The sequence below is a fragment of the Pezoporus occidentalis genome, unplaced genomic scaffold (genome assembly GCF_034315485.1).
Source record: "Pezoporus occidentalis ecotype Australia unplaced genomic scaffold, CSIRO_AGI_Poc_V1 ctg83, whole genome shotgun sequence".
In the NCBI taxonomy this organism is placed as follows: Eukaryota; Metazoa; Chordata; class Aves; order Psittaciformes; family Psittacidae; genus Pezoporus; species Pezoporus occidentalis.
The window spans coordinates 4,238,313-4,264,976 of record NW_026916192.1 but is presented as its reverse complement, the minus strand read 5'-3'; the positions used below and the strand labels follow the sequence as shown (position 1 = coordinate 4,264,976).

The 26,664-nt window shown below is 39.3% G+C and overlaps 1 protein-coding gene across 5 annotated transcripts in view; it reads right to left on the bottom strand.

The window, feature by feature from the left end:
- Nucleotides 1–3,885: 3,885 nt before the first annotated feature.
- Nucleotides 3,886–26,664, bottom strand: part of LOC134156181 (formin-H-like) — a 46,280-nt gene continuing 23,501 nt past the window's right edge. For 2 of the 5 annotated variants that reach the window (XM_062604028.1, XM_062604031.1), the window contains 11 exons: nt 25,653–26,079; nt 25,314–25,476; nt 22,131–22,242; nt 18,380–18,470; nt 17,764–17,850; nt 15,484–15,651; nt 13,750–13,879; nt 13,586–13,618; nt 11,775–11,878; nt 10,334–10,417; nt 3,886–4,697 (listed from right to left, as the gene is read on the bottom strand). In XM_062604028.1, coding sequence (XP_062460012.1) covers nt 4,593–4,697; nt 10,334–10,417; nt 11,775–11,878; nt 13,586–13,618; nt 13,750–13,879; nt 15,484–15,651; nt 17,764–17,850; nt 18,380–18,470; nt 22,131–22,242; nt 25,314–25,476; nt 25,653–26,079 — 1,504 coding nt within the window. In that variant the 3' untranslated portion in view covers nt 3,886–4,592. The remainder of the gene's footprint in view (nt 4,698–10,333; nt 10,418–11,774; nt 11,879–13,585; nt 13,619–13,749; nt 13,880–15,483; nt 15,652–17,763; nt 17,851–18,379; nt 18,471–22,130; nt 22,243–25,313; nt 25,477–25,652; nt 26,080–26,664) is intronic. The other 3 variants (XM_062604029.1, XM_062604033.1, XM_062604032.1) reach the window with 3 other exon arrangements.

Genomic DNA, 26,664 nt, shown 5'->3' with positions numbered 1-26,664 from the left:
CCACAAGCTTTCTGAGCCCCTGTTTGAGTCAGGGTTGGGCAAAGCAGCCCCTCAGCCCGAATTGTTTAATATATTCTTCTTTAAGGCCAGCAGCTTGAATTCTCTTTGTGGTGCTTCTGAGTCGTCATTAGCAGCAGCTTCTTAAGCACAGGAGTGAGTAGTTTCTAAGAATACTTTCAGGCTTTAGTTGTTGTGCAGCAAGTGCCCAACAGGTTCACTTTTAAAGACCCCATGTTTGTACTGGCTTTGTGTAACACCACTTTTTTCTTCTCCTAAAAGCAGTGTTTGTATTTGAAAAGCATTCATTCAAACTAGAAGACAAGCAGTCCACAGAAGTGACTTCAAATCTTTTATGCACCTTCCAAGTGACCACAACTTCTGCTTTTGCTTTACTGTGCATTTGTACAAGCTGGCAGGTGCCTGGCAGGTCAAAGAGGAAAGGGAAAATAAAGGCAAACTGAGAAGCAAAGTTCAGCCACTGTCCTAAGATGTAATTGTCCATCTAGGGAAGTTATTTTTCCTGTCGCTGAGTTCAGTGTTGGATAACACCAGCTCTTTACATTTTTGGTTTGAGGAAACTCTGGGAAATTTCTGCCTCCTGGGGAAGACACTTGTATTTCAACTGTGAATTCCTGAAAACCCCTTGTGAGTGCTGGTACACATGTAGCACTGGCCCTCTGGGAGCTCAGGTCGATCCAGTGACCTGTGCCTATATGAGCTCCATTTCTTACAGCCTTTCTCGGGGTGCTTTGAATACACTCGAACACTGGACAGGCAGATGAAGTCAGGGATTTCTGTCAAGAGCTCCAGTCCCAGAGTGCAGGGCTTCTCTCAGTCATGTTTTTGCTGAGGACAACTAACATCTATTACAAGACTCAGAAGTTCTCTTTCCGGTTCTTGCTGAAGTACTGCACATACTACCAAGCAGTGTGCATTTTAAGGAAACAGATTATCAAGAGGAATTTCTATCTCCTTCTGAGGCAAGCAGTTCTTACACAGCTGAGTTGTCAAGAAACTAAAAATCAGTGCAGCATTTGACCCACAGCCTCACTTCACACAGCTAAATACTGAGACTGATCTTACTGAACAGAACTACTTAACGTCATAATTAAGTTTTCATTTTTCATAATATGCTGAATGCCAGCTTTGTAGGAAAGGAATAACCCAGAATTAAAGATACTACAGTTCTTGCAGGTTGCTATTTGTCAGAGTGATCCCAGTTGTATTAATTTCCACAACAAAAGGTTCATCCAGAACTTTGACTTTTATGACCACAGGATTGCAGGATAAAACGGTCAGCTGCTAAGGAAGGATTCCAAAGGCATTACCACACAGAGATTTAGAGATTGCCTATATAATTCGAAGTAAATGTTGAGACGTAACTATTATTCTTTACATCACTAAACCTGAATACTAGAATTGACCCTAAGAAACTGAAAGAACCCGGTCTTATACAAAATTATACTTGGTAAAAAAGAATGAGGTAGGGAACAAGGTCTATTTGTTTATTTTTACATATAAATCAGGAGGGGTCTGAAACTCACAGGCACTGAAGAAATAGCTTGTTTGAGAAAACTGGAACACATCTCCTCAGTAAGCTCTCACTCCGTAGGAAAGTTCATGCTCTCTGAGAGGAGTTGAACTTCTTGCCAAGAAGGTATTTGGGCATTCATTTTTTTTAATGAATGCTCCAGGATATTCACACAAAGATACAGATATCAACTACTGTGTAGAATATAATTTAATTAGAAGAGGCCATGGCAGCTGAGCTATAAAACAAGTACGAGCTGTTAGATATCATGATAGAGAAAGAAGAGTAGAGTAAAAAAGTGAGTCATGAAAAAAAAAAAAAAGAGAGGAAAAAAACTATTTCATTAAAAGACACTTCCCAGGACTCCTGAGCCAAGTTAATGGTAGAAAAACATGAAACTTATCATGACCATCACGAACGCTGTTCAGGGATGCAGGGATCTTGATACCATGGAAATGGCACTTGTATTCAGGATTATCTTACATGATTCACATATAAATGAAGATGGTTCAGATTTCAGAGCAGTAACAAGACACATCAAAAACTGCAAGTGCTGTTTGCAGTGCACATATGAGCACTGTATAGGGCACTGTGGTGTGGAGGTGCAAGAAATTAAATAGGAATTTAATTGTCCTCAATTCAAAGAAAAATAAGTAATATAATTGTAGTTCCTGATTCATAACTAGATGCCACTGACTTCAGTGTCAGCCAGTTGTCACTGCTTTCATGCTGACTTGAGGCAAATATAGCCAATAAGTTTTCTGTAAAATTAAATCCCTTTATTTGCTTCTATAAATAATTTTCTGTAAAATAAGTATCAGAGGTTCTAATTTTGCTAATTGTTATTTTATTTCTATTCCTTTTGCCTCTGAGTAACAGGACTGCGTGTTCTTAACTGGAAGCATTGTCCTGACTAGACTGTTGAGAAGCCAAAATGATGCACTTAATTAGTGCAGCCATGCAAGAGCTTGTGGATGGCAGCAACACTGCTGAGGAGACCCACTGGGTACCTTGCTGCTGCTGCGCAGAGCTCTAGTTCAGGCATCCTCTACCTCAGGCAAGACAGCTTCTATATCATGGTAGGGATGTGCCTGGAAGTTGATATTAAGCATACTGAATACATAGCCTGTTGAACCTCTTCCTCAAAGGTTTTTTTAGGCATCCTCTAAGGCAAGGGGTGGATTTAAGGCAGAGAAGATAAGCAGTGGGGCCCACTGGCATTCACAGCTGGTGCCAGATTTTATTCTCACCAAGCTGGAAGAGCAGTTATTTCTTTGTTCATCAGCTGACTTGCTCAACACCTGATGCCTCCTGCTGAAGACATTTCCCTGGAGTACTCACTCACTGGCCACAAATGAGATGCTGCTGGCTCAACACCTTTTGGCCAGAGCACACCTTTAAGAAGAGCATTATAAGGACTGGAATCTTTCAGGGCAGGATTCCCCTTCTTCAGTGACTCCTTGAAACAGTGCGAACTATCATTTTAAAACAGCATTCATGACCTCCACTCACTTTGAAACAGAAGTTGTGTGGGTGCCTTTGAGAGCAGATTTAGCTTCCAAAGAGGAGTACCCATGGAGGGCAGGGGTTCAGCTGCTCCCTTCTCTCAGCAGATTTAGTGAGGTTGAAGTGAATTGAAACCCTTGCCTTTGGTGATGGACACGCGAGCTGCAGGAATGGTTTTCTGCCTTTGCACATAGGGGTGTGCTGTCAGACATGGTACATCAGATGTGTCCGAGTGTCTATTCCTAGTCACTGTCCTTTACTGTCTGACATGACCAGCACTAAAAATCTACGTATTGCAGACCCTAGCTGTTGGGTGCCCAGGCCCTTTACTGGATCTTTATCGAAATACGTAGATGTGCAGCAGTGATCACATCTAGAACAGCAAATTAAATGCAGGGTATAGAGAAATTTCGTGAGAGTGGGTTGTGGTAATGTAATTTTTAGACGAAATTGCATTTAAGCATTTCAGAAGGGTCAGCCCTACCTTGTTTTAGCACTGAAGTCAGGGAGAGTGTCAAACATTTCTATTAAAGCCCAAACAAACACTTTGAGACATGGGCAGTCAGACCTAAAATAAATCAGGTAGCACATTTTTTTCCGCAAAAAAACACTGTTTGCAAAACTGATAGAGAAAATGCCAAATTTTATCAATGACCTTTTAGAACCATTTTCTGCTGTCAATGTTAAACACATCCATTTTGTCTCTGCATTTATAGGCTTTCTTTTCTTCTCATATATTGGAGCTCCAGATAACTATTCTATATAAAAATATGTAAAAGCCAACAAATGCAACAGATATATTTTCCCTTTTGAAAAGCATGAATAATTACACCTCCAGTATCCATTACTTGGATGCATCATGACAAGTTTTTATTTTGCTCCTCTGATATTTTTCTTTTCCTGCCAAGGCAAATCTCACCCTGATTGCCTTCTATAGTATTTTACCTGAATACATTACATCAGCCATAAAAAGCACTGTTTTATTGCACCACTTTGGGGAAAATAAACCAAAACCCACCCAGCCAGATACTTTCTCCATGACATACTAAGGCTGCAATGCTTCAATAGCAGAAAAACAAACAAGAATTTTTGCTAAATACTCTCCTCTATGGGTAACAGCTCCCTGTTTCATTATAAAACTCGTAGAGTGTTGGTTAGAAAACTACAGAAAAAAGTAATTAAAAAAACAGATGATCATACAGAAGCTTATTCATGGAAAGTAATAGTTAAAACTCAACACAATATACATTAAAGGAAAATATTAGAAAGAAAGATTATAAAATCTCCAAACTGTGTCCTTTCTAAAAATACAGGCATCTCAAAATACAAAAGCACGTACACCACAAAAGGTAGAGAGCCTCATAAGTGATCTGTTATCCTAAAGGTCAAATACCACTTGCACATAAATCAAATATCTCCCAAAATCAAGGTATATGGCTGTACAGACTATATACTAGAGGCTACTTATTAGTAGAGAAGCTTTCAAACCAGTTAGCTTAAATGTTGTTTCCTGGTCTTCTCTTTCCCTCACCTCTTTATAAGATTTATGTTGTCCTTATGGCATAACTTCAGCACAGGCCTTCCTAAACTCACTAATGAATGAAGATATCCATCCAAACAGTTCCTGAGAGTCCAGGTCTTGTGGCTCCCCAAATTTTACCTGTAAATTTGAAAGAGAATAATATCTAACATTAGCATATTCAAGTAATCTAACCCATGTCCAGGATCTTAAAGAAAATAAAAGAGCAAGAGAAAAGTTAAATACTTTCATTATTGTTGATATTAATAATTAGAAAACTTAGAGCTGGCTTAAGTCTCCAGCAATCTGAGACCCAAAACATCCTAAGTAAAAGTGGCCCCAGGAGTTGTCACTGAATAACTGAGTAACCTGGAGTTCTGCTAACACAATCTCTCTGCCTCGACTATAGATCTCCAGCTGAAAAGGAGAAAAATCAGTAAACTGGCTTTACAAACTGTTAGATGAACCCATTTGTAAGAGGAAATGCCCATGTTAAGGAAATTGTTTATGCCCCACAGTGGGCACGGTTATGTCAGATTAAAGCCCAAAACCTTTCTTTTTCTGTCATTTTGCTTTACAAACAAAAGTATTCATAGGGAAGCAAATATTTTGGAGAGAAAAGTAATTTATCAAAGAACCAGAGCTCCCTGTTCTCTTCTTTCCTTCACCTGAAAAAGGGGAACAGATGGAAAGCTTTTAAGAGATGTGAATGATGTTGGCATCCTGTCTGCCCTGCTATAAAACAAGAGGTGAAAGGCAGTCATACTACAGTGTTTAGTATTAGGAGGATGATTCCTGCATTAACTAAAATCACTTCCACATACACCTTCCAGTTCTTGGATAGGAAAGGATTTTTGATATTACACCTGTTGCTAAGGCTTAATTCAAGAGGTTTGTCATCATTTTCAGAGATTCCCCGTTAATGGGATCAACGCAGTAAAGAACATAACTCTGCCTGCAACAGCTTCCTTAATTGAGCAGAACAAATCTAGTGAACATGCTCCAAAGGTTTCATCAAAAAGTTTAAAAAGGCATCCTGTGCTGCTACAGGTTCTTATCTCTGCTGTAATTGAGAGCTTCTCTGTAATTGGGGGATGCAGCTCTCCCAGGGCTGAGCAGCAATGATGACGTATTTCAGGTTCCAACTGAAACACACAAAAAGGTCTGGGCAGGTATCTGCCATTACTTGAGTGTGTTCACCTGGACATCATCTAACATGTTCTTAGGAGCAAACTAAGCCTGGAAATCAGAAACAACACAGTAAAAGAAACCACTCTCATATAAACCAGTCACAAAAACTTTAACATCAACCAGTGACACCTGATTAATAGTTTTGCCTGTTGTGTTCCTAATTGCACCTCCTGGGTGCTCCAAGCCCTTGATCGTTGGCACGCCTTGCCACTCACCCACAGTGTACCATCATGTAAAGAACAATGAGAGAGGCATTTCCTGGGGCTAATAACCATCTGTGAAAAGTTGATAGCCCACAGCTATACCACAGGCAGTCATCCCCAATTTATTGTTCATTCCATAGAAGTGTCATATGCCAAAGTCATTATTGATTTTATAAGCAGAATACAAAATCATAGGTAGGCCTGCGGTAGTTTTTGGTTTATGTGCAACGTGATTTCCATGGCTACCTACACCAATATTTCCATGTCAGGTATTCCCCCAGATAAGCTGGACTATTCCTTCCTACTGCTTGAGAGAATAGCCTGATCTTTGATCACCCATCCTATTTTATATTTGCTTTACATTTTTGCTGCTTTATAAATATGCAAAAAGTTCTGCCTAGGAATAACATTATTACGAAGGAAAAAGAAACATCCATTCCAAAGACAAGAAATATATCAAATGCCTAACTTTAGAGAACAACGGGGGACGGAAGGCAAGAAGCAGATAGGTTAAAACTTGAGGCAACTTCCAGCTACATGGAAAATAAAATCCTCTTCAGATGCAAATAAGTCTCAGATGAGTTTCCAGCACAAGAAAGGAAAGCAGAGCCTCACACATCATCACATGTGTTACACCTTCTGGCTGAGTGTACACAGCTAGAGAGAAACCATGTCTATGCAGGAGGAATATGACAGAGCACACACACACAGGAGGGCACATTCTCCCTGGGGATGACATGGGTCTGCAAACAGGACTGACCACACAGCACAGCTCCTTCTGAAGATGACTTTTACATAAATTGGGTTAGATTCTTTCGTTCCCTGTGCAAGAAGTGACCCTCAAAGTTTTTACAGCACAAATCTCCCCATTTTTAAACTTAGTGAATACTTTTCGACCATTTCCACTCATGTAACTCAAACGTTTGTTCTCTCATTTACAATACTTTTTCCACCCTCTTCTTCTTGCTTTATCCCAATTCTTCTTTCGAAGGCTTGGGACAGAGTTACTCGCCTAGGTGGTACGTACAACTCTGGCTTGCTACACTGAGGCATTTTTGCCATTTCTGAAGGGCTGCAAAAGACACAAAGAAACCCTTGCACATATGTGCATCCCAACCAGAAGGAAGTGCAACAGGAGGGCCAGGAGACCTCCTTGGATGGATAAGGAGCTCCTGAGGAAAATTCAAATGAAAAAAGAGGCTTATAATAAGTGGAAGCAAGGAGGAAGGCCTGGGAAGAGTACAGGGATGTTGTCTGGGAAGCTAGGGACCAGGTTAGGAAAGCTAAGGCCCAGTTAGAATTAAACTTAGCTAGAGGTGTTAAAGATAACAGGAAGGGATTCTACAAGTACATAGCAAATAAAAAAGAGACTAGGGAGAATGTAGGCCCCCTCAGGAAGCTCTCAGGAGAACTGACTACACAGGATTTGGAGAAGGCTGAGGTTCTGAATGACTTCTTTGCCTCGGTCTTCACTGGCAAAGGCTCTGACCACACCACCCAAGTCTGGGAAGGCAGATGCAGGGACTCTGAGAATGAAGACCTTGCGCCCACGGTAGGAGAGGAACTGGTTCGAGACCATCTTAAAAATCTGAATGTGCACAAGTCCGTGGGTCCTGATGAGATCCATCTGTGGGTCCTGAAGGAGCTGGAGAATGAAGTTGTGAAGCCGCTGGCCATCATATTTGAGAAATCATGGCAGTCAGGTGAAGTTCCCGATGACTGGAAAAAGGGAAATATAACCCCCATTTTCAAGAAGGGGAAAACGGATGACCTGGGGAATTACAGACCAGTCAGTCTCACCTCTGTGCCTGGCAAAATCTTGGAGCAGATTCTCCTGGAAGGCATGCTAAGGCACATGAAAAACAACAAGGTGCTTGGTGACAGCCAGCATGGCTTCACCAAGGGGAAATCCTGCCTAACCAACTTGGTGGCCTTCTATGATGGGGCTACAGAACTGATGGACAGGGGTAGAGCAGTTGATGTCGTCTACCTGGACTTGTGTAGAGCGTTTGACACTGTCCCACATGACATCCTTGTCTCTAAATTGGAGCGACATCAATTTGATGGATGGACCACTCGGTGGATAAAGAGCTGGCTGGATGGCCGCACACAAAGAGTTGTGGTCAATGGCTCAATGTCCAGCTGGAGACCAGTAACGAGTGGTGTCCCTCAGGGATAGGTGTTGGGACCGGTCTTGTTCAACATCTTCGTCGCTGACATGGACAGTGGGATTGAGTGCGCCCTCAGCAAGTTTGCCAATGACACCAAGCTGTGTGGTTCGGTTGATACCCTGGAGGGAAGGAATGCCATCCAAAGGGACCTCAACACGCTTGTGAGGTGGGCTGATGCCAACCTCATGGAGTTTAACCATGCCACGTGCAAGGTCCTACACCTGGGTCGGAGCAATCCCAGGCACAGCTACAGGTTGGGCAGAGAAGAGATTCAGAGCAGCCCTGTGGAGAAGGACTTGGGGGTGTTGGTCGATGAGAAAATGAACATGAGCCAGCAGTGCGTGCTTGCAGCACAGAAAGCCAACCGTATCCTGGGCTGCATCAAAAGGAGCATGACCAGCAGGTCAAAGGAGGTGATGCTGCCCTTCTACTCTGCTCTTGTGAGACCTTACCTGGAGCATTGTGTGCAGTTCCGGTGTCCTCAACATAAAAAGGACATGGAACTGTTGGAACAAGTCCAGAGAAGGGCCACGAGGATGATCAGGGCACCTCCTGTATGAAGACAGGCTGAGAAAGTTGGGGCTGTTCAGCCTGGAGAAGAGAAGGCTGCGTGGAGACCTCATAGCAGCCTTCCAGTATCTGAAGGGGGCCTATAGGGATGCTGGGAAGGGACTCTTCATTAGAGACTGTAGTGATAGGACAAGGGGTAACGGGTTAAAACTTAAACAGGGGAAGTTTAGATTGGATATAAGAAGGAAATTCTTTCCTGTTAGGGTGGTGAGGCACTGGAATGGGTTGCCCAGTGAAGTTGTGAATGCTCCATCCCTGGCAGTGTTCAAGACCAGGTTGGACGAGGCCTTGGGTGATATGATTTAGCGTAAGGTGTCCCTGCCCACGGCAGGGGGGATGGAACTGGATGATCTTAAGGTCCTTTCCAACCCTAACTATTCTATGATTCTATGATTCTATATTTACAATATTATTTTTAGTAAAACACATTACTAATTAAATTTCCTTTGACAAACATCTCGCTCATCTTCAATGTCTATTCAGATAAAGTCCCCAAAGATTTTCCTGGCTGCATCTTCTGTGTAACATTTACCTACCATAAAACTTCTCATGTTCTTATCCCTCCCCCTTATAAAAAAGGTCCAAATCCCAGGACCAGGAAATTATTTCTGCATGGCAGTAAACCTGTTCCTTTCCTTAAAGCCTCCTGGTGTGACTATTCTGCAGGAGAATACTGTTACCATAGCAGAGACCTCCTGAATTTCAATCACGCTCCAAGAACATTGTACTAAACAAGGAATCTACGTACTATGTTGTTAAAAAATGCAGCGTGGAGTTTTTATCATTCCTTCTAGTGTAACCCTCTCACCAAAAAAAAAAAAAACATTTTCCAGTGTACTGGACCTAGATGGGTTGCTTCTGTTCAGAGGAAAAAGTGATTGAGAAAATTAGGTGCTTTTCCGGTACAAGTGTGGGTGAATATAACAGGAACAAACAAGAACAGAGAGTTTCTTTATCAGAATTCTTCTGCCTGTGGAGCTTCCTTTCTGCTCTGCTCATTTTTAGCTACTACTAACATCTCTATCTCAGTCTCCCTCCCACTCAAATAACAGTAGCTGAATCAATGCCCTGGACTTGTAAGCTTGTCACTAGAAAAAAACTATCAGCCAAAGTAATAGATTTGCAGCTGCCTACCAGCCAGAGACATAGAATCACAGAATGGTTTGGGTTGGAAAGGACCTTAACACCACCTAGCTCCAACCTCCTGCCATAGGCAGGGATGCCTCACACTAGACCATGTTACCTAAGGCTCTGCCTAGCCCGGCCTTTGACTGCTGGGAGGAACCAGAACACGTTGCTTTTCATAACATGTTTTCTGTAACATGTTGAAAGCATTCAACAGTTAAATTCATTGAATTTATAAAGTTGCTGAACATCTACTTTTCTTTTTGATACTTGGGCCGCAGACCCTCTGAAAAAAATGGGCTGTTAAGACCTCAAGAAAATGAAAAGCCAGATTTTCATTCAGAGCATGCCAACACTGTTAGATGTGATTAGCTATTTTTCCATTTCTGTGGACACTGTAACTACAAAGCATGTGGAAGTATGGAAACTTCTGGCACTTCTTTCTTCTCGCCTTTTTTTTCATTTATAAATAAAGAAATGTAGATTTATTTTCATTGTATTTTAATATGAGGTGTACCAGTACGTTGCTGTAAAGCTTCTTCATTTCATCACATCTCTTTGACAGTTGGGATAGATCCCCTTCATATTTCTGAATTAAATCCTGTAATAAAATAAAACTTCTTAATTTCATATAGGAGCATAATATTGAAACAGGAATTAAATAGCAGTGAAAACAAGATAATTCATGTCAAAATTTTCATGTCACAAAAATTTCACATTTCACAAAAGATAAGCATATATCAAGCACACACATTTCCTTACAAGTATTGAGACATCAAAGACAAAAAAAAAGAAACATCAATGTTAGAGAAGTTTCTACTGTATCATCCGATGACATTACCTAAATTTATTAAAACTGGCAGAACTAGATAAGCACCATAAGGTCCTAATTTCCACCCACATTTGGCATAGACTAGCCTTTTTGCATAAGTGAAGAAAACGCTCCCGGTTGCTAGTTCTTAAGGAGATGGAAACTTAACTTAGAAACTTCACTTTTGAAGATTCGTTTGTTTTGACAGGAATGCCTTCACTGGAAGTAGGCTTGTTCACAAGTAGGGCAACAGCGCTTCTGAGAGTTAATTAACTTCTCTCTACCCGGGCTAATAAACCCTGTGTTTGGTTCTGCTGACCATGGCCAGAACTGGGCTTTCTACAGCTTGCTCAGTGAACTCTCCATTGTGTTCCTACCCCACCTTCTTTTGCCACTAGCACGGGTAGAATCACGTTAGATCAACCTGTATTCATAATTTAGGCATGCCTTAGCATGGTGTTTCTCGGGTGGTCTCTTTTTCCAAGTAAGGTTGAGAGAAAATGGCCTCAAGTTGCATGAGGGAAAGTTTAGACTGGATATTAGGAAATATTTTCTCACTTAAAAGGGTTATCAAACACTGGAACAGGCTGCCCAGGGAAGTGGTGGAGTACCCACCCCCGGAGGTATTGAAAAGATATGTATATGTGCCACCTGGGGACACAGTTTAGTGATGGCCTTGGCAGTGCTAGGTTAATGGTTGAATTCAATGACCTTAAAGGTCTTTTCCAACCTAAATGGTTGGAAACATATAAACAGAATAAACATACAAACATATATATATATATATATATGTACACATATAAACAGAATAAATATGACTGTGCTATTTTCCTTTCTGAGAGCAGAGGAAATTATTAAAAATTCATATATGCTCTAAAATTACTATTATTGCAAAGTGAGTATCATGAGTAAACTTGGGCTACCCATTCCTCATCCACTCCAGCCCATTTCACTGTGAAGCAAAAGCAGGTGATGCAGAAACTCTGAAAAGCCCTTCTCACGCTGCAGTATGAGACACTATCAGAAGGGAATAAAAGGCCACTTTCCCTCAAATGCTTGACACACTTGTCAGGGCAGATCTCAGCACAAACTAAGCAGATTACTCATCCTTTCCCTCCAGCCCACAATAAGACTGTGATAATGTTACCTTTAGATCCTTGCAGAACTGTGACTCCTGGGATGTCACTTTGATTGTCTTGGGTTTAATAAGCCGCCTGCACTGAATAACGTCTTCCAATTCTTTCTTTAAAACTAACAAAAGAGAAAGAAAATGAGAAATCTCACAGGCATGCAGTTGTGTCCAAATGGTTGCAAATGTCTAATTTAGGACACATGGAAAATTTAGGCGATTATGGGTCTACAATACATTCATCTAGGAATATAACTTTTTGTGTGGTTATAGAAATCCTGAAAGAGGCATGGGTCTTGCAGAAAAAATATAGTATGTGATCACATCGCAGCAACTACTGAATAATGAAGAGGCCGATAATATGGTTATGCAGCAGCCATAAATCTGACCTTTCCTAGATTTAAGCATTGGGCTTAGTAATGAAAAAACCTTCTTCAAACCTATGTTTTGTGTAAAAAGTTCAGGGTTCTTTTAAAGATAAAAGAACAAAAATTCTACTGTGTGTAACAGTAAGAAATGCTGTTTGTACCGTGAGACCTCCTGCTGTGTGAAATGGCAGGAGAAGAGGGTACAGCGTTGGCTCCAGGGACTTGGTCCTGAACTCAGGCTGCATTCTAGCATCTTCCTCTGCTTGTGCAATATTTGCAGAAGATGAGCTCTAGGATGTGCTTTGAACTACATGGTAAGAAAGGCTGATTCACTGGCATTTGGTCCATCTCTTTCCTTCTCTGCTCTGGTGAATGGGTCTCAGAAGATACAAGTGACTATGCTGGACCCCTCAGGAACCCATGGAAGGAAGAAGACATCAACCTCATCCAGTACTCAATATTTACCTCCTCTGACAGCACCCAACAGTTTCTGGTATAATGTCCATTGTACTGCTTTACCTATGATTTTCCAAAACTGCCTTTAAAATAGTAAGTAATTTTGAATTGCTATCAACATTGTCCCCAAAGAACGCAAGTTACCAAAGGCAAACAGTGTTATTTTTACTTCATTGTATCTCCTAAAAAGTTGATTGGAGTTTCATGAAACAATATAAACAACCAGGCTACACGCCTGGCTGACTCCAGGAGCCCAGCAGAATAGGTATGAGAGTTTTTCAAGCCAAGAGCTGAGAGTGACTATCATTCAGATGTGCTATCAAAGGCTAAAACAGTATCTATTGGTGTGTAGTTAGAGTCAACACCACATCACATTTTCAGAAGATAGAATTTTTACAAACTTTCAACATAATACAAGTCACTTTCATCCACTCATACACCTCCTCTATCAAAAGCTTCATTCTAAAATCCATTGAATTCACTGGCCACATTATGACACTGTTCAATGATAACTTGTAAATGTCTTCCAAAATCTGTCTTATATTTGAATAACCTTATTCTATTCCCTCCTGTTGATTGCTGTTGGACTCCTTTCTAGAGAAGATGACCAGTTTTGTTCAAAGAAGCTCTTGAACTTCAGGACTGAACTGTGGGAAAGTTTCTCCTGCCTCATCGCCTGCTCCCAGAGACTCTGCTGCAGCCGTAACTTTGATGGAGCACTTGTATCACTTAACATATGCAGTATATGACAAACTCTATTTACCATGGGCAGTCTCTTTTTTTATATTTCTAAACCACCTGGACAAACTTTAATATTTCTTTTTTATTTTCCTAAGTTCTTCACGGTAGCACGGCAGGTTCAGTATCACCATAGCAACAGTTTACCTCAGTGTTTTGAACCTTTACCTCTCTTTACAAGCTGCAGAAGTGCAATGAAAACCTGTTCCAAATGACTGCACACCATATGAAAATCTTTCTCTGAATTTAGAAACCACATTTACATACCATCAACTTCAGCGCTGAGGCCCTTCATGGAAGCTGGAAAGGAAGAGAGAGGGAAAAAACATGCTAATAAGCACCATTCACAGTGTGAGGATGGAAGTCTCCACAGAAGTTGAAGGACTTCATTTTTCATTTGTTGATTATTTTTTCCCCCTCCCTCCTCTTACCATCGGGAACAGCTTCAAATTCTGTCAACTCCTCAGAAAATTTGGCAAGATCAGGCTCATGTAAGAAGATCTGTTCCACAAGGGCGTGAAGCAAGGTGAATGTCTTCTCTTTACCCCGCAACAGAGGTAACTGCAAAGGGAACGGAGCAATAATTGACAGACTGAGCTGTTACACTTAAAAAATGAAAAAGAAAGAAAGAAAGAAAAAGAAACAGCAGGATGTTGATAGCTCCCAGGTAAAGCTGACAAGAATAGAAAACAATGAAATTAATCCTCTTTTCAATCTGCCATTTCACACATTCTTGAGTAAGATCAGCTTTACACTCCCATATCTGTTGACCTTCCTTGTTCTTTTGTGTATTCTTATTCACATGGGTCTTTTTTAACTTGAGGTATCCTAACTGATTACAACTGATTTTGAACCGCCAAACACAGCCATTACTCCTTTCCAGTTAAAAGCAGTGTGCTGTGCTCACAAAGATAGCAAAGTTTCTTAATTGAATCTGGGAAGATGCTTTGTGGCAGAAAATGATTTCTTAGGCATTTTTCATTATGATAGATGTGGTATTATAGCCATTATATATATATATATATATATATATAAAGAAAAAAAAGAATGCAAGTTGTGTCTCAGAATTGTCACTAGAGTTATAAATCACTCACTCATATATTAAAGTCTCCAGATGGGAAAGATACCTTACAAAAACAAAACAAAAATCCTTCTCTCTCCTATACAGATAAGGCATAATCTTGCAACAGCATTAAAGGTACAAGGCAGCTTCATGAATTTGTATTTCTTACTTTTTAGGATAAGAATATAATGCTTTGTTCTGCTGGATGGAGGAGGGGAAAAAACCCAGTGCTCAGCAACAGCATTTTCTGATGACAAATTTTGATGAAGAGGGGAAAGCAGTTTCCTTAAAACCAGTGGAAAACTCAGCCTAATGTCATGCAAGTGGTAGGTCAGTGATGAGACAATTAGAAAGCTAAGAGACAAATGATGTTTATTGTGCTGCAGATGTCTGGCAGGATAAAGATCGAAACTGCCACCTTTGTCCCCTGTTCAATCATCCAGCAGAGCAGTGATGGAGGGTTAAAACTGTTGCAGGCAAATTTCACTCCCTGTCAATTTATTAATTTATTTACATTCTACTTTTGAAACTTTACCTTCAAATGGCAAATCCTTCAAATTTCTGGTGGCAAAAGGTCTTGCACTGGTGTAAAATGAAGCACTAAGAAATTACTCCAGTGCCATAAAAATGCAACCACCACAGAAGAAATGCTGTAGTTACAATCTCTGACTACAGTGAAATGAAAAGGGTCCATATAACAGTGCTCTGCACAAAACTGCAAATTATGCTTTATCTAAACTTGTTTCTAACCAGGGGCCTGCAGCTCAGATGCCTGTTCTAGCCAGGGGATCTTAATATCAGGACTGTCAGCATTTTGATGTTCTACCTCATTAGAAACAGAGTGTACTCAGCACCTCGGTGCCCTCATCTAGCCAGTGCTGCTGTCTAAAATGGAGAAATGCATCTTGTTTTAATAGACGTTAAATAATATGTTGTTATGCAGGATTTTGTTTCTGGTGCAACCAAAAGAAGATGTTAAAATGTTAGCTACTCATTAAAAATTATAGCCTTTCTCCATATTGAGGGAAAAACTGAGTTAATATTAATGGCTAACATACCATAGAATGTGAAGCTTTTAATTACAAGAAAAATATTTACTCACTTTGGTCAAAGATGACAATCGAAATCCTTTTGTCTTCTCTTTTCCAGCCTTTTCATTTAAATGGTTCCCAATGGCTAAAATGTACTCCAAGACAGCAACAAATTTTTGGCTGGATAGCAGCTGCTTACTTGCTTGGATTTTCTGGGTTATTAGCTGAAATACACAAATCTTCCTCCAGTTCAGATTGAAAATGTAAGCAAATCACAGGTGTCTATACCTTCTTTTTGCCAAAAGCCTCATTTTCCTCGCCTGAAGCAAGTCACGCTTTAGCTGATGGATAATTTCCTATTCAACTTTGGTGGGGGAATAGGCCAGGGGTTTTCAGGAAGGACCTTTTGAAAGTCTCCCACCAAGATAAAGCTGGTGTTGGCACAGCTGCCTGTCCCTGAAGGAGGTCACATCCTTTCTGGCTGCCAAACCAGCCCTGCCAAAATGACTTCAACTTCATCTCTTAAAAATGCTTGTTGCAAAAAAAAAGGTATTTTGTTGTTTGAATGCACCAGATTGCATCAAATGTCATGTATCAGGGGAAGCAGATAGCCTCAAGCATGGTACAAAGTTCTCCATTCTTCACCTCCCTCCCTCCTGTTTATACCAGCTGAAGACTGTTCTTATCAGAATTCTTAGCAGTTTCCCCACAAGGAAGAGTCATCATTTCCTGTAATCAAACTCAGTATCAATTTCTGTTTCCCTCCCTTCTAGAGCTACAGACGCAAGAGCTTTGTTTTAAATTAGGAAATGCATGTTTTTTTAGCACCACACCTCTCTTCATCAGTCAGCAACACAAATGTGAAAACAGGGAAAGGATGAAGTGCACAGGAGAACTGAAAGCCATGTGTAAAACAATTTTGACACATCACAGGGCCAGAAACCAGGTCAGTATCCAGCTTGTCTCATAGAGTTTCTGGGGTATAATCTATAGTTTAACAGCATGTGTTAGCATGCACCAGTAAGAAAATACATAGACAACTAATCAGCTCTTCAGTGAACATTAAATATCTGTCAAAGCAAACAGTATATGTAATAGATTCCAAGTATTCAAATATTTAGTTTCAGTGGAGGACAGCAAAGGTGTAGCACTGCATCAGGCAGGGTCAGAAATCTGTGCATCTCCTCAGTGTTTTCCGTCTGTTCCCCTTCTGAGCTTTGTTAACTGTTACTACGGTTTTAATCAAGCCAGACAAAGGATAACACACTTGCAGAACTTCCAAGTTTTGTTATCACCCCCATGCAGAATGACAGCAAAAACTTTGCAACATTTTCATAGGAACAGAATCATGTTGAAACACTTTGTTTTGAATCAAAGCCTACGCAAACCATGGCAGGTAAGGCAGCAGTTTGGAACAAGAATATCCAGTCCATGCAACTGGAGCACTGTTTATTTGCGTGCCCCTACTCCTCAATCAACCTTAAAAGAGGCAAGAGACTTGAACTGTGGTTTGCAACACTTCAGTTCGGGGCTGTAATCTTCCTGCGGTCTTCTAAACATCATAAATGCCTATGAGATGCTGGTCAAATCGTGCAAAAATTGCTCTACAGTTCTATGACATTAGATTGATTCCTTCAGCTTGTGGGGCAAGAACCTCCACACAAAAGGAATTGAATTTTAATGGTGAAATTCTTTTCTGTCTTATCACTGCCCAAAGAAAGAGGAAAATTCAACAGCATGAGCTAAAATTTGAAAATCCTTTCCTGTTCTTTTCTTTCTCCCTTGTGGAAGTCTATTCCTCTGCCAGTTCCGTTAGCAACTGCTTCTTGAATCTTCATGGAATAAGGATGATATTGAATGCACATACATGTATATACTGTTTTGTTTTGAACCAGTACTGTGGTATACCATCATTACCAAAATACAGTTAAACTAATTGGATTCCCAAAAGCATTCCAAGTGCACTGGCTGATAGCACCACTGCATTTCAAATGTAGACTGTCTCTAACAGTTCATGCCATTTACAATTCCTTGGCTATCAAAGCCATGAACTACAGAGATTTTATGAAGTTTTTTAACCTTTCTGCTTGTTAATTTTGAACAGAGCCATGAAATGTTTGTTTTTTTTTTTTATACACTAGGCTGCCTGGATTATTACACTATGAATTGCTTCCATTATGGACCATGAGATATTTTGCTACAGGCAAAAAAATGAGGTGTGGGGAAATCCCACAACCTCCCTAACTACACCAGCTTGAAATCTGCACTGAGGCCACTCAGCCCTCTACCATCTAGCTGGTAGATTCTGGTTACAAACACACTATGAACACACTATAAACCGTGCTACTTACAGGCTCCAAATCTCTCATGCTTACAGGGAGCTCACGTATGGTAAGCAGAAGATCCAACCTCTGGCCTAAGTGGGGGATTTTACACATCTGCATGGAGTTGAACAGAAAAAGAATCAAAACCTGTGTTTATACCAAAACAAGCACATATCTTTCATAATTTGAGTAATTTGCTGCACCATAGTTCTCCTGATTTCTGTGCTCATTTATTCATTTTATTCTAGGCCTTAAGTCTGTAGATATACTATGGCACATACCTGAATATGCATTTTGCAAAAGCAAATTTAAGAAGGCACTGTACACTCCTAAGGCCAGACATTATTAAAATCGGTGACACTCATTTCTTGTAAGAATGGTTAAATGCATACAGTTTTATGCTCACAGGTTTTAGAAATCTAGCTCAGAATAAATCAGCTCCTACTTTGGAAGAGAGGGAGGGCATGTGACTTGGAGACACAAAGGGATCCATACAGTTCTTTTCATCTACCTGTCTCAACTCTTTATCAGATAAATCCTCTTCTACTGATTCTAGCTGAGATTGTAAATTTAAGTTACAAACAGCAGCTTCTTGTAGTGGTTTTATCTAGGAGAGTGTCCTAAAAATGGCACACCTTCTTACCTCTAACATAAACTGATCCACCACGTGCAGCTCTGAAGAAGACCCCTTGAATGACTGGTACCTTTCTGCATCTTTTGGTGTTGGCATGTATCTGTAAAGGAGCAAATGAAAACCAGATGTCCACTTCCTCTTCATTCTATATTACCGTAACATAAAACTACCATTCCGTTCCATCAGAATTCCCTACTATTTCATGTGGGTTACACATTGCATATTTATTCTTTAACCATTGGAACTTTATAGACATTTGAGCCAGCTACGTGATGTCAAGCAAAAATGATCTGCAGATACATCTGCATATCTGGAAATGCTTGAATGTTTATATAAGGCTTGAAAATAACAGTCAGTACTGTTCAGCTGCTGATCTACAGTCAATTTACGATGGCATGGGATTGGAACACATAAAATCACACAGAGAAGTTAAGGACATAATTTCCAGAGAGGTTCATAAACTCTGAGCTTGATATATACGTGCCATGTTTTCATTGATCTGAGAATCATATCTGTCAACATTTCCAAAGCACCTAGGAACAACATACACTTTCTGAGTGGTTGTGGCCATGCTGGCTCAGCTTGACTCCAGCAATAACTTCTCTGAAAAATTAGCAGAAAAGCAGAGCAAACTCATGCTGTGGTGTGATTAACCAATGGGCCCCACTGTCTGACTGACTCCTACCTCCAAAACAGTTTTAATTACCCATGAAACAAGAGTGGGCAATGGCATTTCTGTCTCTCTAAGTGCTGCATCACATCCAAGATCTGTTTCTTGGTTTTGTTATGATAGCATGCAACACAGCTTTCTTCTTTCTGCATATGGTAACAGAATATTCTTCCACAGTACTCCATAGCAGCAGATTCTTAAAAACTGGCATCTTTAAACATGCCTCCACTTGGAAAAATAAACACGCCATCACAGTTCTCCTTTGTCTGCCTGATACACTATGGGAATTCATAGCATACCTTAAGAAAAATGAAATCAATGTAATAGCTAACATATGAGGAGTGTTAAGAATCTTAAATAAGTATTCAGGTCTACTAACTTCTTTTTCTGCAAACAACCTATTGAATTTGTAGCAACTGTGATTAAACATTCAGGGGATTTATCTGCATTTCCATTAAAAGTTAGGAAATTTATTCAAAGATAGAAAAAATAATGCAACGATTTAAGCATGTTAAATACAAGACAAACAATAAAGGTGCTTTTTTTGCTGTTGTCAATAATTTAATATGACATTTCCATTGAATTATTGCTGGGTTTTGAGCTATTATATTAAAGCAGATTATAATATATTCCATTCATCAGCCTTCAGCATCAGGAAACAAAAGTGAATTCTCATTTAAAAATAACAGTTAACTGTTGGCAAATGAAAGGGTTTTTACTTATCATTAAAAATAGTTTGACTTTTAAAGCAAATTGAGAGAACAATTTTATTTAAAGCTGACAGCAAACATCTTTGTTTAATCAGAAGCCTGATATCACATCGACTTCTTTTAATGTATTGTGCACGGAAAGTGAAACTAGTAGATTACCTAGCTTTACAGTTTAAAGCATTAAACAATGGAAACCGTGGAAAAGGAAGCACAGGAATATGTGAATGCATTCCATAAATATATCTTCATATGAATGCAACTCGGAATTTCTACAATGAAAATATCTCCCACTGTTCTGAAAAATTAAGTTTATAGGGCAAAAGAGTCCTTTGCTATTGATTTTAAGACATCAGGATAAAGAATTATTCAGAGAACTGTGGAACTGTTTCTGTATCAAAATAAGTCCTGAAGCTTCTACTGATTTACCACCACCTCCACTCACATTCACTGGATACACGAGCAGGACATTTTGCTCATTGGTCACAGGCTTTAAAATGTAATCTTGGGTTTGGCTTTAATTATTTTTCATTCAGCAATAGTAGAATTTAGAGTTCCTGCTCAGGCTTAGACAGTGTGACAGGTATAATTTGCACAGAGAGGAATTTTCCAGCCACGGACTACCCTGCTTAAACTCCTGTCATAACTACAGGTTCTCAGTTAGCTGGAGGACACATTTTAACGGTAAAATTTTCCCCCATGGCACTTAAAATCAAGTGAAAATATCTTCAAAAGCATGAAGTGTTCAGCTACTTGTGTTGTGCCACATCCACTGCAATGAATTGTACGAGAGAAACTTATAAGTGCTTATGTTTTGTGATAAGAATCTGCTCCTTCGATGAGATGTGTGAATGGGAGACAAAAGACACTGAACTGCCTTGGAAATCCAACCCTTAACTCTGAAATGCACCTCATCTATTTCAGTAATTCTTCTAAAACTACTGGGTGGAAAAATTAGCTTTCTTTCACTGCAAGATTTGTACATACATTTCTAGATTTTGGCAATAAATGAGAATCCTTGATCATATATAGCATAGAGTAATACAGCATCCAATAACTCTTACACATTACACTCCTAGAAACATTTCCTCAGCATTACTGCTATGAAAAGAAGACTGAAATTTTCAAAGAAAAAATGTAATCTTTCAAGTTTCATTGCCATTATAATTATTACAATTGGGTGATGGCAAAGACCACAGATGCTGTAAATTAGTGACCTCAGTGGTGTTACCAATTTCAGCATCATGTTGGTCCTGGACTGAATATGCAGTGCTGTATTAGGGCTTGAACAGAAGAGTGTGGTCAAACACATATACATTGACATATTCAGTGTCTTGTTCATGTCCCTTTTTACTTCAGGCAAGGTGTGTACAAACCATCTCACAGAACAGTGATTCCATACTACATGTCTGTTGTTCCCATTTAGATCACTTTCTAAGTACAGACATGATTCTGCAGACTTTAAAATTACTGTGATGCATTGATTAAGATAAAGATTTTAAGGCCCAAATTAAACACATTCCACAAGTTGTTACTTCCTTGCTTTCTTTGCCTGTGTCATCTTTTTCCAAGCTCACTTTGGCAAAACACTTTTTCTTTTCCTCATTTTGAAGCAAGAAACAGTTTTACATCAAATTTTCATATGAATGCATTTAATGAATGGCCCAAGTATTACATGGGGACTAGGATGTATTACAGATGTTACTCTAGGATTCTGCTTCTTTCCTTTCTTTCCATATCTTAAACTAGTAAAACAGGTACAATCCACTTCCTATAAATTTCACATACCAGTAGTTTGCTTACACTCCTGAAATCTATTTGTCTCAATGTAATAATTCAATTTTTTAATGATACAGAAATTTGCATGCTGCTTTAAACCCACAAATCTACAAATCTCTGCAACTCAGAAATACCAATATTCTTACTAGCCCATCAACCCATGAAGCTCCTTTAACACTTCTCTGCCTTCCGTCCTCTCCATACCAATTTTAAATCTTGCATTTCTGATCCCATAATAGATGGTAGGACTGTAGTAAGAGATACTGTAGTTTTCTCATCAAGTTACAGCTGTTCACTGCCTCAACTTATTTTACTAACACTGCTCCTTATAAGTAGTTCACAAAATCATGTCATATTTGTTGTCATTTCTTGAAATCTCCTTTCCTACACAACATGGGGGAAAGTGACATTTTGGAGGCATACACTAAAATCTCAGTTACAAAGACTGAGATTTCTGTGTGCAACCCTAATACTGTATTCACAGTCAGGACAGATCCAATATTTCAGTAACATCTTTCCCAAACTTCACATTATTTGCAGAAGATTATGCCTTCTCCAAATGGTAGTCTGTATTATAAACAAACAATTGAACCCCAAAGATTACCTTCTTAGTGCTGTAATCTGCTCATCCGTAAGTCCACCATTCTTTTCATGTACAATATATAGTTTTTCTTTCAGCTCACTTGGTCTTATGTGGAAACTTTTAAGAAAAATGTCTGGAGGAATAAGATTCTTAGATTACTTGCAAGAAAATGCTCAAAGAAAGGAAAAATCACCCAAACGTTTCTTAATATTGATATTTACTTTCCAGATTTAAGAAAAAAAAAACAAAACACCAAAAACTAAGGCAAGAACTCAGTATTTTCATTTTCTTTAAATATACATAGTAATAGACAAGCAAACATATTTCTGTCAATCAATGCTTAAGACAGAACTATCAAGACACTTATCAGAAGATACTCAAGTACTTGCTCCTATGTATTTCTCTTGTACTCAGCTCAACAGACAAAATATTTCTTTTCCAAATAACAACACAATGTATTGAATATTATATTATTTTGAAGGTTAAATAAATTAATTTTTCCAATTATTTTCATTTTGTTTGCTTAGTTTGTTTAATTTCTAGGATTCAAAAGAAAATAAGTAGAGTCTATGCAAGAAAAATTACTCCCAGAATGAGTAAGGCTGCCTGGGATCAGAAGTGCTCACTCATTCCACACTTCCTGATATTCTAAAATTCTATTAAGTGTTTTTGTAATGTTTAAGACTTCTATGCTGACATGGGGCTGGCTCATAATACATATTATGATAGGAAAATGGAAATAAGATTGTTCCTCAAACAGGTGAAGAATCATTTGTAAGGCTGTTGCTCCCCAAAAGACCACTTTGTCATATTGGTTATTCTTTAGTTGCTGTCTGTCTCCATCATCATCACTAAAGGATAAAGGTAAAACAGGAAGCACAAGGAAGTGAACAAAAGGCAATAGCAGATAATCTAAAAAGATTCAAATGCTTCTCAGTGTTGGCATGAAACTTTTGCTGCAGTCTTTGCTATGACAGAACTCCTTGAGCAGCAAAAGGGGATTGGGAAGGAGAATTCAGGAAGGATGTGTCTGATGCAATTTTGTTTCAGGTTTTCTTTCTCTAATTCTAAAAAGCAATAGTTTTTCAGGTTATAGGAACTTGCTGTGGCTCAATTCAGCTATTAATGATTCTCAGAAGACTGTTGACCAATGAAGAATATACCATTTATTCTTCCTCTGACACACTACTTTCCACTCTTTTAATTTTATTATAAGGTCTAAAGTTAGTGCTAAGCTTGGCAGAATCTTCCCTTTTTCCATTTTATGCCTTTTATGCCTTGTAGCTTTTGCTTTCCTATGCCTTTTAACCATGTATCTCTTCAGGAGTAGTAATGTCTACAGACCATAACAGAATGAATAACTCAGAGTAAAATGTTGATTTTGAAATGTTCACAACCTGTCTATAAAGCATTTAATAATTTCTTGAATGTTTTCAGTGGCTGAAAGCAGCTGCTGTGTAAATTCTAGTCACCAGACTTTGCCAAAGTATTTTCCTAAGGAAAAGAAGGGTTATATATGAGGGAAACTGGGTCTCATACAGAGAAACAGACAGAAATCAAGGCACAGAAGCTGGTATTTTGACTCATAAATCAGATTTACACCCACTGGATCCCAAGTTCTTGGATTTATATGTACATTGAAGTGTCCCCCCAAACTTTTTCATTGCAAATCAAAGGATGTTTTTCTTGTATCTCTCTTTCTTGTACCTGTTCTCTGTATGGCAGAATTTATTTTGTCTAGAAGAACCCAGTAGATGACTTAACTTTTATTTGCATTTTCTCATACACTGGCCTTGAATTTAGTGTGTAGGTCTTCCCTCAGAACTCTCGTTTTCCTCTTGTATTCAGAAAGCCACTCACATTGTCGAGAAATTTTAACCTACTGGCATTTGGGAGCTTCATCTTTTTATTCATCAATTTAAGAACTGCGGTTTGCAGCACTTGCAGGAAGATTACTCAGAATTCTCATGATCAAATTAACTTTTGATCTAAGCAATGTCCATTAAAATAAGCATGTGCCAAAAATCTCACTGACAGGACTTCAAGGATAAAATTAAGAGACATATAATATCTCAATGAAAAAAAAAATGTAAGAAGAATAGGATCAAAAGAAAGAATGGTGCTATTTGCAAACCCAAAGAAAATTCCTCAAAGAAACTGCAATAATTTAGTAGATAAAAGTGCTATTACAGGATTCTTTTTATCTGCAACTGCACTTTTGTATCACTGCCTTTTAACCGTTCAAACTGTTAGTCAATGGATGCAATAATTCCAACAAGTTATCTCCATTTACTGTTCCCAATTAAAACTTTACACAATCTCCAAAATATATTCTCTTATCAATATTCATAAAGATGAAATCATTAAAACTTCAAAATTAACTGCCCCAAATTCTTTACACATGTAACGTTTCTTAAAACATCACTAGGATATAGAACTTTTTTGGAAAGGCATGTCTGTAATAGAAATCGGAGCAGTCTTTGAAGAACAATTACTCTTGCTCCTTTAATATTTACCAATTCTCATCAAAGTAATTGAAAAACCTTTATATCCTTTTATTAGTAAGACTAGAACTATGTGTTGAACTGCTTCATTAGGTGTGATAGACTGCTATAGGTCAGGCCTTCAGCAGAATCATACTTGGGATGTAACAGGGAAGAATCCTGGTCAGGATCATTCAAGACAGCCATTCACAGTCTAAGCCAGAGATAAACCAAGAGTGTTCCTGTGACGTGGCTTGTAGCTGGCACAAAGTCTTCTTACACCAAGCCATCTACACCTACAGAAATGTTCTTGAATGTTCAATATAGGAAAGAGACAGCACAGTTCTCAAACTTTCTGTTGACTTGTTTCACCTGCATAGCCCACAGAATCTGAAAAGTCAGAGATTCCACAGGTGTCATACATGATTTTTACATGTCTGCCCTAAGACAACAGCATCACAGTTCAATGGCACATCCACATGTTTTATGAAAGTGGAGAAGTTCAGTGCTTCTACTCTACATCATTAAGGACCACATTTAGAGCAACTGAGCCATTAGACCTACTTTTATAAATGAGTAGAAGGACACTGAATTAAAAGATGAATTAAACGCAAGCTTGTCTCATTGCCTATTGAATGGCAGAACGTACAAATAGAAAATGCATGCAGTGCTCACCCCAGGCTTCCAGATAGGAGTACACAGTTGTTATTAATACACTTACTGAAGTTATGCGCAACTTTTCGATCTAACATGATGTGCTGATTCACTGAAGGTTCATTGCCTAAAAATAATGCAGTCTCCTGGATCTGGAACTGGTCACAGAGTCTGGATACATCTATTTTTTTCTTGCATGGGTCACACGATCCCCAGACAGACTTTTGAATCTAAAAATATGGGAGTGACAGGATAAGCAAAAAGACAAAGAACAGAGGCACTTTTCATCCAAACACAGAAAAGGGCATCCAGGTTGTTTTGTGGCACAGCTGTACTTCTGTGATAACTTGTAATACAGGCTGCAGTGTTGTTTTTCTGTAACAGATACCATCAGTTTCATCCTCACCTTATCATAAGGAACAACATCCCAGTGAAAGGCTTTGGTTCTCTTTGTCAATGGAGTGAGGCTGCAGGGCTGTGGGAGTGCAGGTGGGGCTGGTGGAACCTCTGCCTTGCTTCTGGGACGTGGAAGAGGTGGTGATGCTGAGGCTGATTCCCCCTCTGTAAACTTTGTCTGGGGGCTTGAAGACTTGTTCAGACTGGCTGTTGGAGAGCTCCCACCTAAGTGGAAGATCTCTTCTTTCTGTTCATTCAGAGGTTCAGTGAAATCCTCGTAATCAGCTTCAGAGAAGGTGCATCCTTGAGACCCCTCCTGAGGCAGCGAGGCACCCTTGCACAGCTGACAGTACCTTTCTATGAGAGAGACCCACTCATTCTGGAGCTTGCTGACATCCTCCATCCTGTTATTTTGGACAGTAAGGGGTATACGAAACCTGAAATTTAAGAGTGTCATATATAAACACAAGGCAGTGTAAATAACATGCTGACTAATACAGCCACAGATATTTCTTATTTAATCAGAATGATGTTCAGCTGTTTTACTGGTTAAAAGGAGCCTAGTGTTGCTCACTCTGACCTTTTCAGACAGAGTCAATTGCTTACGTGTCTAAGGTTAGAGAGCTGAATTTTTGCCATATATTGACTTTGTGGTGCAGTTACCTCCTAACTCGTCTTCTCCACCTTGGGAGAAGGTGAACAGTGAGCTCTGTTTCACTGTGATTGTTGCACAAGCTAGTCAGAACTTGTTCACACAGCTGGCCTATCAAGCTGAATGACATATTTCTTCACTGCCTCCTGACATGACAACTAGACAAGCTTTTGTTGGCAGTATTTCAATGTCTCTTCTCAATCCCACAACGTGGTACTTTTAATTCTTCTTTAAAACACTCATCAAATCACTGCAGAACAATGGGAGGGGTAATTACATAATTCTGATGGCCTCGTTTCTCCACTGTTGCATTTTGTTCTCCATTGCTTGACCATGCTTTCAGTACTTCTGCTTTAACAAATTATTAATT